Here is a 12,016-nt window from a genome sequence, read left to right on the forward strand (position 1 = left end):
TCTGGCCTTTGTGCAAACTTTTCTAGGGGCTTAATCAGTGAACAATGGAGATTCATATAGCTCATGTTTCTAGTAGTATGGAATCAATAATGTGCATTAAATGTAAATTATATAGTAGCCTAGATGATTAGTACTATGAAAAAGCAAGATTGGGGGATCTGGTTGTTAAGTGATATTAAAAGGACATTAAGAAGTGTCATTGTAGTAAATTAACTCTGCAGGTATCTGGAGAACTTCTAATCTTGTCAGTGCAAAAAGTTCGTCTAAAGTATGAGGTTAAATGAAACTTTGCTATTTACTAACTGTAGTTGGCTGTCAAAATAGCTGCTGGGTGAAAATAAAAAATGAAGGGAATGAATTTGGGAAGGAGGGAAAATTGTGCTGAGTATTTAATAATGGAAATTTACTAGATCAAAATGCAGTTATTTTATTTCCTAAATTGCTACTATAGCTGGTTTGAATAACATGAAAAACCAGTATTATCACCTTAACTTTGGGTCCAAATGCGTTTTTTTCTTTGAAGTACTGGGAATTGAACCCAGGATCACTTTACCACTGAGCCATATCCCCACCCCCACCCCATGTCTTTTTAAATTTTGAGACAGTCTTCTTAAATTGTCTTAAGAAGTTGTCTAAGCTGACCTTGAATTTGCTGAGACTGGCCTTGAACTTGGAATTGTCTTATCTCAGTCTCCCCAGTTGGTGGGATTATAGGCATGCACCTCTCTGGCTCAAAGTGTGAGTGGCTTGACACAAGGATATTGCCCTGATTTTGTTTTCTGAATTTCCTGGCTGCTTTTACTTGGAATGGCAGTCCTCCCTTCCTCAGCCCTCTGTTGAAGTTAACTCAGTGGACACTTCTAGGAGATGCTTATTTTCTTTCTGGAATTAAAACCCATGATGATATATTAAACTTACCTTCTTTATTAATTATAGCATGAGAGGGATTTTTTGTTTGTTTGTTTGTTTTTTAGAATTTGGAACCAGTTAATGCACACTTCTAAATGAAGTCTTCATTTTCCACATTGGATTCTAATTCTGTTCTCTAATTGTGATGTTGAGAGTCCTTCCATTTTCTGTTGTATTCAGTTTACATAACCTGTTGAACTAGAGAATTTTACTGGAATACTTTTGAGACTCCATTAATGTGAGGAGACTTAGTGAATTAATGACACAGTAAGTAGCAGAATCACTCACTGGGAGTCCGAATACCTTTATATAAATTTAGCTAACAGGTTGTGGGATGGATCTCCTTTATAAATCTGCTAGTCAGAAAGTTGTACCAAACTTCCGTTTGAATGTAAGGTAATGTTAGCATATTTTCTCCCCTAATTATTCTAATAATTTTCTCCCCTAATTGCATTATCATCTCCTCCTCTGTTTTGTTTTCTGCTACCTTCATTTAAGATCCACCTTCAGGTCCATCTTACAGCCCAATGTTTTTTCTTTTGTATGTAATCAGACTCTCCTTCTAGTTTAAATAACAGTACAGAATTGCTTATGGAATCTTTCTTACTTATATTCCTGCCTTACTCAATTATAGATTTCTTACGGATGAGAGAAGTTTAATATTTTGTCATGGGGCCTTACCAGAGCTGTTTGATTTTAAATTTTTTGTGCTAGTGGATGCGATTTATCTTGCCAAAATCAAGACCTGTTTAATTTGACAGTTATTATGCATTCTATTTTTATATTCTTTATTTTGGAGATATATATATCAAATTACTATATATATAGTAATATACTAATATTATATTAAACATTCCAATACTGCTCATTTGTAAAAGCATAGTTAGTTATGGTGAATAATACGTTTAAAAACTAAATACTTGCAGATTATCTAAAGATGTTAATTGTTAATTTAGTATTGTAGTGTACTCACCGGAAGATAGAAGTTTTCAAAAATGAAATAATTGATTACAGGAGATTACTTTATAGCCTACCCCTCACCCCAGTGGTCAGGATTGGATTGAACTCAGAACCCAATATGTGACAGGCGAGTGCTACCACTGAACCAGTATTTTGTTTAGTTGCACAAGTTGAACTGAATATGGGATTCTCTTCTCTCAGCCTCTGAGTAGCTGAGATTACAGGCATGCACTGGCATTATACTGTGACTTCTATATTTTAGCACTGTATTTATAGAAAGTTTAGCAGTTTAACTATTGTATTGATAAAATAAGCTTCCTTTCATTAAATTATTCACTATATGTATAAAAACTGAAATTTTAAGAAAAAGCTTTTAAAAGTGTGAACTTATTAAGATGAAGAGAATTTATTTATTAAACGCTTCAACTTGCAACTAATTTTTGTAGCTCTTCATGAGGTGCTTACATACTCTTGGGGTGTCCTCAGGTATGGAGTCAGATAAAGTTGTTACAGGATTAACTGTAGGAGTTGATACTGTAGTAGCACTAGTGTGATGTCTGTTTGATGGATGCTACTTGTTTCTTATAGAAATTAAGAATACTATACAGGTTGATGCCTTGCAGAATTGATAACTAGATGTAGGAAATGCAACAAACTTTATTATGTGGTTAGAATTTTGATGCCAGGTAAATTCGTGTTTTTGGTTTTCTTAAAAAATCTTTATTGTGGTAAAATATATATCAAATTTACTAATTTAACCATTTAAAACAATTTTTACTTGTCAATGCACTTTTTAAAGATTTATTTTATATGTAGTGCTGAGAAACAAACCTAGAGCTTTACACATGCTAGGCAAACACTCTACCAGAGAGCTATAACCTCAGCCCTTAACTATTGTTTAAAAATGCAATTCAGTTTCATTCGGACTGATGGAACCATTGCCAGCATCTCCAGAGCTTTTTTATCTTCCCAAACTGAAATCTCATACCCATTAAACAATAACGCCTCTTCTGATGAATTGATGTTTGTTTAGATTTTCACTTCAATTTGTTGAGGGATCTGGGTTTTAGCTTCTTGATGTGTTTCTTCATGTTTAATTCTTCTACAAATGATGATTTATATTCTGAACAGTTCTTTTTGAACTTCTGCATGATTGTATTTTTGTATTTTTGTTTGTTGCTTTATTCCAATTGCTGTTTTTTTTTTGTTTTGTTTTTGTGTTTGTTTTTTAAAGCCTAGAGCACCAGGCCCAACCCTGTTTAGCTTCTGAGATAGAGGAAATAGGACATGTTCAGGGTAGGATGTCTGTAGACGTACCTTTTTTCTCTACTTTTTCTTTTAGCTTTCATGAATTGTGGATTGATTCTTTAAGTAATTAAAATAATTGAGGTTATGGCAATAATAGTCTGCTATCTTTCAAACTGCCAGGCAAAAAATTATAACTTGATCAGAAGAAATCTATATACATGATCTTCCACAGTCAGGTAGAGTGAGTCACTTCATAAAATCTCTGCTGCATCTAGGAGCCTAACTGTTGCCCCACTGCTGGGGATTGAACCCAGGAGCATTCTACCACTGAGCTATATCCTCGGCCTTTTTTATTTTGAGACAAAGTCTTGCAGAATTGCCCAGGCTCTTCTTGAATCCTCCTTCCTTAGACTACCAAATTACTGGGATGATAGCCTAGAGTGACAGTGCTCTGGGGGCTAGCAGGGAGCCTAATCTTTGTGATAGAACACCTCCTTTATCCTTTCATGATAGAGCCTTAGGCTTGATTAGATTTATATGCTGCCCCCTGCAGCCTTTTTTTTTTTTAAATGTAGATTTATACCGCCCCCTGCGGCCTTTTTTTTTTTTTTTTTTTTTTTTTTAGTGTTTTGGCCTCAAACTGCTGAGCTCAAATGAGCCTCTTGAGTAGCTGGGACTGCAGATACATGCCACCCTTCTCAATTTAGGTTTTTTTGTTTTTTTATTTTTGTTTTTAAGGTAAGAATATTTCACAGATTTACAGTTTTCTTGATGGCCCCACATCCTATTTTTTTCTTTAAATTGTAGTTTGCTTACAGTTTTGAGGGGAAGTCATTAGAAAGTTCCCCATCAAGCTTTTACATAGTGAATTTATTAGCACATCCTTTGGTGATTTAATGATCATGACCATGATTTTTAGACTACTTTTGAAGCTGAACCATTTTCTGCCAAATATAAAACTAGGGATTTTCATACAGAGGAAGTCAGTCTCTTCATCATCATTATCTTCTTATTTTCTTTAACTACATGAGATATTTTCTTTAATTTTTAAAAATTTTTTAGTTGGACACAATACCTTTATTTCATTTTTTTATGTGGTGCTGAGGATCCGACCCCTGGCCTATAACGTGCTAGGGGAGCACTCTACTACTGCACCACGATCTCAGCCCCTACATGAGATATTTTCAAGCTAATTTTCTTTGGGTAGTGGGGTGGGATACCGGGGATTGAACTCAGGGGTGTTATGGTGAAATTGCAATAAATCACTTGAGTCTGTCTTAAAGTAGGAGATGGAACATTTATTCACCATCTGGTGGTCCAGATTCACCAACTGGCAGGCCAAGGGACAGGCTGCAAGTCTATACCCTTTGACACCCTTCAAGGGTTAGAGTACACCTTTATATTCCAAAACCACATTAATCACAAGTGGCTGTTGCTCTGATTCAAAATCATAAACAAACACCATGAGATCTAAAATCATAAGCAGAAAGGGTAGTGGGTCAAACGATCCTATACAAGTTAAAGAATAGTTACTAACGTCTAGACAATCAATTTCTGTCAGGGTACATTGTCCAAGAAAAATGGGAACCAAAAAGAACAATTTTACATTTTATAAGAATTGCCATTTTGTGGGGCTGGGGTTGTGGCTCAGCGGTAGAGCGCTTGCCTAGCACGTGGTTATGCCCTGGGTTCGATTTTATTTAAAAATAAATAAAATAAAAATAAATAAAATAAAGCTACTGTGTCCAACTACAACTCAAAAATAAATATTAAAAAAAAAAAGAATTGCCATTTTGTGTTGCCAAACATGCTATGCTAAGCAACTGTTGATGGGCACTGAGGTTGGGTGTTCCCATGGGAGAAACATTTCTTACATAACATGGAGTCTCAGGGTACAATGGAGTCTGGTCATTGCCCGTATAGCCTGGCCCATAACAGGGGCACTCAAGCATGAGCCACATTCCCCAGCCCTATTTTATATTTTATTTAGAGATGGGTACTGAGGTTGGGTGTTCCCATGGGAGAAACATTTCTTACATAACATGGAGTCTCAGGGTACAATGGAGTCTGGTCATTGCCCATATAGCCTGGCCCATAACAGGGGCACTCAAGCATGAGCCACATTCCCCAGCCCTATTTTATATTTTATTTAGAGACAGAGTCTCCCTGAGTTTCTTAGCATCTCACTTTTGATGAGGCTGGCTTTGAACTCCTGATCTTCCTGCCCCAGCCTCCTGAGTGGCTGGGATTACAGGTGTGCGCCACAGCTCCCAGCAAAGTCAATTTTCTTAATATAAAAATGATCTTATATATCTAGTGCAGTCTTTTTCAGATATAAGGGTAAGGCTAAAAATATTTGTCTGGTCTGTTATAGAAAATATTTGCTAATCTCTAATCTTCTGTATTGCTGTTTCATATAAGTGACCCGTTTTCCTGTACCCTATTTGTTTACCTAGGCTTTTGCCTTTTTGCAGTTTCTGTTTTCGTCTGTTCTTGGAGGTGTGTATCCTTCGACTTTGTTATATGCCATGTTCACTCTACCCCGAATGTCATTGATATAGCCCCCCAAACGGACCACACTATAATTATGTTTCTCTTCTTATCAAGATTTTTACAAAGAATGTCAGCAGGATTTTTTTGCTCACTATGGTTTGAGCTTCTTCTTTTTTATAAATTCCGGGTTTGCAGACAAATGGTATAATAGATTGTCTCTGAAGAGCCTGCTGTGATGAAGTTACTATTTCTGTTTTCCTTGGTTAAAAACCTGTGAAACCTGTGTCCAACCTAAAAATACATAACTGCTATGTAACATCCACTGTTATGTAAACACCTACTGAGTATAAATTTCAAAGAATTTTCTGATCTGACCTGGAGTCCAGAGATTTTAAATAAACCTGCTTTCTGCAAATTCCTCTGGGGTCCAGCCTAATCGGTCATCATCATAATCTCAAAGTAGGCAACATTTCTTACCTTTATGAAAAGAGAAAGCTTTCTTTCTTTCCAAACTGCAAAAATGCAGGTATTAACTTCAAGTTTGATGAAGGTGTCTCTGCATTAAAATAAATTTACAACATTAAAAAGAAACTCAAGAGGGTCTGTGTCAGAGATTATTGTGGTTTGTGTCAAGATTTGTTGAGTGTGTTTTTACAGGATTGTTCATTTAACATTTTTTTCCCAGTTAAAGGTTCTTCACTGACCATCTAGGGAGGAGATATAAACCTGCAGAATGTAGAAAAGCAAAAAGCTAATGTTATAGAAACTACTCATCAGTAAATAAGGAGTGGCTTTGCTGATCTCCCTTTTCTTTTATTTATTTATTTATTTTCTAAAAAAAAATATTTATTTATTTATTTATTTTTAGTTTTTCAGCGGACACAACATCTTTGTTTGTATGTGGTGCTGAGGATCGAACCCGGGCCGCACGCATGCCAGGCGAGCACACTACCACTTGAGCCACATCCCCAGCCCTTTTTAAAAAACTTTTTAAAATTTTAGTTGTACATGGACACCATACCTTTATTTTATTTTATTTATGCGTGCTGACGATTGAACCCAGTACCCCATGCATTCGAGGTAAGCACTGTACCACTGAGCCACAACCCTAGCTCTGCCTCTTTTTTTAAAAAAAATATTTATTTAACTGAATTTTCCTATTTTTTTTGCTAGCTGAGAATGAAGTATTTGTGGTCTGTGACTCTTCATATAATTGGTTTCTTTGAAGCTTTAAATAACCTTGAAAATAAAAGGAAAGTGATTTTTTTGTCTTTGTTTTTGTTTTTTTTTTTTTTTTAGAAAATCTCAAAATTGTTTAGGAGAAACATTGCTTTAATCACTTTTTCCCTTTTTGTAACTTATATATTTTTTCCCTTAGGATGTCTCGAAAATATTTGTGTTGGAATGTAATAATTTGCTACTACTTTCTCTGTTACTGCCTAGTAACATAAAAACCATATTTTGTTTTTGTTTTTGGTTAGTGGCTCACAGAAGAGATGAAATGTGGTCTGAGGGACGATATGACTATGAAAGACTTCCAAGAGAACGAGTACCTCCTCGGAGTCACCCCAATGTAAGTTACTCTTACATATAGAATAATTCAGAGCCTAGTGTCTTAATCTGATACATCAAAGCTTGACCTGTTAACAGTATCTTCAGGTGCCAGAAATTTACCAGTCTAGATTAAAAAATATCTTCGAAAAGTTTGAAAATAGTTTAAACATTTTATTTATGTCAAAATGTTATATTTGTTTAAATTTCTAAAATAAAGTGTTTATATCAGATTAGTGAAGAATATTTGAGTTATGAGTGTCAAACCATCTGTTCACCAAGAAATATTTGAGTACCTACTATTGGCTGTCTTTTATTTGTCTCTGTTCTTAAAAATGTTTGTGAATTGAATGTATGAAATTTAGAGTAGGCTTTCATTTTAGAAGAGGTTAGCTTTTATCTTTGAATAGTAACCTGTTAATGCCCCTTTTTTGGAGTCCTGCAGTAGTGTCTGCTTGTGGTTGGTCAGGCACCCTGGCCAGTAAGTGAGAGTTTCTGGGAAAGCGGGTGGGGGGACAGGTAGGTTGCTTCTTGTTTTCTGTCTTGCTTGTCTCAGTTGCTCTAGGCCTTTTCTCAAGGAGCTTGCTATTTTGCTTATTGTTTCCAGCACCGTACCTAATAGGAGCTCAATATTTATTAAGTGAATGTACATACTCTTTCTGCAGAGTCCTCTGGGGAGGCCTAAATGGGTTTTAGGAAAGGTCAAGAAATTGTAAATTTGAACTTTTGTATAGGCCCATTCTAAGCACCAGGGAATTGGGCTTGTGGTAATGGTATGTGGGCATATTGTAGATTCATTAAACATCATAAAAAGGGTTTGTTTATATGTTAGCTGTTTTCTCTTTATAATAGATTATTTAATCTGACAACTATTAGGTGGACAGTGTCATCTTCAGGGTTGTTTTGGCCTGGATTACAACTCAGGTTAGGATTGATACAAAGTAATTTAAGATGGAAAGAATAAAGAGGCCTATCATATTTCAGGATGATGGATAGACTTAATTATTACCATATGTCATTTCTTTCCAGGTTGACATGTAGACCTTATTTCTAATCTTAAAAAAACATGTTTTTTTTTTTTTTTAACTTGGTACAGTTATTTTGTAGTTTACCTGGTTGGATAAAGATATGATATAGGTGATTGTATAAGTAACACAGGGATGGGAAATGGGATACCTTTTTTTTTTTTTTTTTTTTTTTACTTAATTGCTTTTAAGCCTCCTCTCCCTGCCAAGCATATATTTTATTATATATATTAAATGCAGTATTTCAGAGCTTCATAAAATAATTTTCTGTGTGGGTATGCCACCAACTGGGTACCATCTGCAGGACTGTGTTTTTTTATTACCTGAGTAATCCAGGTAATAAAAGAAGTGGGAAAGCAGGTTGTTGTATTGATTTAAGATTGCACGATGAATAATGAACCCATAAGATGATACTGAAGGATCTGGCACAGAATTATTGAGGTAATACATTCTGTAATGTGGGCTAATAATTAGTAAAGGTAGTAAGGCTAAAACAAGAACAGTAGATTTAAAAAGTGAGTGAATGAGGGACAAGAAGGGCTTAGCAAGGTTAAAGGCCACAGAGCAGCAGAAAGATAGTAGTTGGTATTATAGAGCATTGAGTTTCCAAGATGATAAACTTCAGGGTGGGGATCAGTGTGTTGATGGGAATAGAAGGTTTGGTATACGGTATTGGAGTTGAGGTTCAAGAAAGTTTTGAGGATAGAGTTTGGCTTAGTGATTGTATTAGAGGCTCTCAATTTTTAGCTGCACATTAAAAATTACCTAGAGAACTCTTTTCTCTCTCTCTCTCTCTCTCTTTTTTTGTACTGTACCCAGAGCCTAGCAATGCTCTCCCATTGAGCCACATTCTCAGCCCCTTACAGAGCTCTGATACCATGCATAGGCCCCATTGCAGATAATTAAATCATCTCCATAGATGGAATCTGGACATCATTGTTGTTTAAAAGTTCACCTTACACCCAGATTTAAGAAATACATATGTAAGGCTGGAGTTGTGGCTCAGTGGTAGAGTTCTTGCCTCGCATGTGCGAGGCCCTGGGTTCGATCCTCAGTACCACATAAAAATAAATAAATAAAATAAAGATATTGTGTCCAACTTAAAAAAAAAGATATATAAAGGCCACAGAGCAGCAGAAAGATAGTAGTTGGTATTATAGAGTATATACATATTTATATATTTTATTATATATTTTATATATATATATAAAACAAAAAAGAAAAAGAAATACAGATGTAGATCTGGGTGTGGTGGTGCACGCCTGTAATCCCAGTGGCTCAGGAGGCTGAGGCAGGAGAATTGCAAGTTTGAGACTAGCCTCAGCGATTTAGCAAGGCTCTAAGCAACTTAGTAAGACCCTTTTTCAAAACAAAAAAACAAAAACGTCTGGGGATGTAGCTCAGTGGTAAAGTGCATCTGGGTTCAATCCCTAATACTAAACAAAACAAAACACCCCCCCCAAATAAAGCAACAACAACAAAAAGAAATACAGATGTAGATGAAGATTGAAAACACTGATGATGGCAGGAATTGAGGTAAAGATGGCAGATGATCAAAATCCTCATCCAAACAAAATCAGATATTTTCATTTAATACTATCTCTCTCTGTGTGAATAAATATGAAACAGGTTTTTTTTTCCCTCGGCACAATAGTTTCAACAGTAGAAAGCAGGTAGGGAGATGGTGTTTATATACAATTGCTTTTAGGATCAGATCAGATATATTCAACTGTGTTTTCCTTATCTGGCTGCTTGGTTCTTTCTGGACAAGGAGGAGCCTAGGTTGCTTTTCTCTTTTCCAGATCACAGAACCTGTCCAGACTTTGTATAGGTTCTTCCCTCTCCTTTTTTTCCCTTTTAGTTCCAGTTGATTGGTGTTTGTGTTCTCCCCGTCACCTCCTAGTTTATTAACCTTTCTGTATTCCCATATCCCATCTGCCCAGGATGCAGGAATACTTTTCTTATGATGAACTTGGCCTTATCTTGGTTAGTAATTTAAACCTTCTTCTTCCTCCAATACCTTATGCCTTTTGAGGGCTTTTAGGAATTATCTGTTTGTTTTCTGTGTTTACATTTTAGTTCAATAAAGCATCAGTTCTCATTCTCTTTTTGTTTTGTTAGTGGCCTGGTAAAGTTTATAGATTTCTTCTCAGAATAACGTTTTTAAATCTAGAAAATAGAAAGGCATATGTTAAAGGAAACTACTTACATTTGAATATAAGGATTAAACCATGAAAAACCTAATTTTGTGATACAGTATTAGTTAGTAGGTTTTTTAGCTTCCCATTACTATAACAAATACCTGACATAATCAACTTCGTTTACACTTTGGGAGTTTTCAGTCCAAGATGGATCGGTCCTTTGGTGAGGTAGCATATCATGACAGGCTTTGGGTGTGGCAGAGCAAAACCATTCATTTCAAGGCCAGGGAGGAAAAAAACAAAACAAAACCAGGAAGGGACTAGGGTCCCACTATCCTTTTCTAGAACATGCCTCTAGTGACCTAAAAGACTTCCCAATAAGACGTCCTAAAGGCTCCACCATCTCCCATTTATATCTCTCAGGGGAGCAAACCTTTACCATGTAGACCTTTGGGAGACACTTAAGGTCCAAACTATAGCTGTAGGTCATTAAATATCAAGAGCTACCTTTGGGGACTTCATTTCTATAATTTCAAAATAGAGTATAAATCAGAGTTTGAATATCTGTAACAACAAACTATAACATGATATGAAAATATTTTATGTCTTTTGGGGACAAATTCATTAGATAAGCTATAGTTGTTGGGTTGTTTGGTTCATATATTTAGATTGAAATTTAAATGGACTTGCTGAATCCCTGGATTAAAGTGTTTGACACCAGAAATAAAATATAAATAAAATTATGATTTCTGGCTTTGTTTTCATAATATATTATTTAAGTTTTCAAATCTTTGCTTATAGAACAGAGACCATCTAATATTATTTAAAGACACGTATTGAGGGCTGGAGACATAGTTCTGTGGAAGAGTGCTTACCTAGCCTGTGCAGAGTACTGGATTCTGTCCTCAGCACCAAAATAAAGAACAAATGAAAAAAAAACCCTCATACTGCTTGGGAGTGGTGGTTTACGCCTGTAATCCCAGCAATTTGGGAGGCTGAGGCAGGAGGATTACAAATTTGAGGCCAGCCTTGGCAACTTAGTGAGATTTTGTCTAAAAATAAATAGTTTAGATAGACAGCTGGGATGTAGCTCGAGAAGTCCATTGCCCCTGGGCTTATACCCCTGGTAACAAACAAACAAATATGAAACAAAACAAAACAACTCCCATATTGACGTAAGAATATTCATAAGCAGCATTATTCATAACAGCTTCAAACTGTCAACAGTGCAGATATCCAACAATAGGTGGATTAAATTATACAGCACAGGGAATAAATGGGCTATGGCTAGAGACCAAAACACAGGTGAACCTTTCAGACATAATATTGAACAAAAGAAGCTAGACACAAAAGTATATCCTGTGTGTTTCCTTTTATATGAAATTGTCAAACAGGCAAAAGTAGCTAGAAAAATGTTTATTTGGGGAGGAAGAGGTACCAAGAGAGCACAGGATGGATTTTGCTGTGCTGGGAGTGTTCAGTGTCCTGATCTGGGTGATAATTATACAGTAATTTTATCGGGAAAATTCATGCAACAGTACATCTATTATTTGCATACTTCTTGTAAGAATGTCATATCTCAATAAGTTTAAAGTTTTGGAAAGGCAGCATATATTTTTCTAAGTATAAAATTTTAGCTAATTCTTTAAAAAGTGAGCACCCACTATCATTAGTTCTTGGGATGAGGGA

General features: G+C 35.7%; 1 protein-coding gene across 12 annotated transcripts in view; it reads left to right on the top strand.

The window, feature by feature from the left end:
* Pphln1 (periphilin 1) overlaps positions 1-12,016 on the top strand; it is a 99,636-nt gene that overhangs the window by 10,090 nt on the left and 77,530 nt on the right. For 11 of the 12 annotated variants that reach the window (XM_076854328.1, XM_076854330.1, XM_076854329.1 and 8 more), the window contains one exon: positions 7,092-7,183. In XM_076854328.1, the coding sequence (XP_076710443.1) occupies positions 7,112-7,183 (72 nt within the window). In that variant the 5' untranslated portion in view covers positions 7,092-7,111. Of the gene's footprint in view, positions 1-6,478; positions 6,691-7,091; positions 7,184-12,016 lie in introns of those variants that run through there. The other variant, XM_076854335.1, reaches the window with a different exon arrangement.

This window comes from Callospermophilus lateralis, chromosome 4 (genome assembly GCF_048772815.1).
Source record: "Callospermophilus lateralis isolate mCalLat2 chromosome 4, mCalLat2.hap1, whole genome shotgun sequence".
Classification (NCBI taxonomy): Eukaryota; Metazoa; Chordata; class Mammalia; order Rodentia; family Sciuridae; genus Callospermophilus; species Callospermophilus lateralis.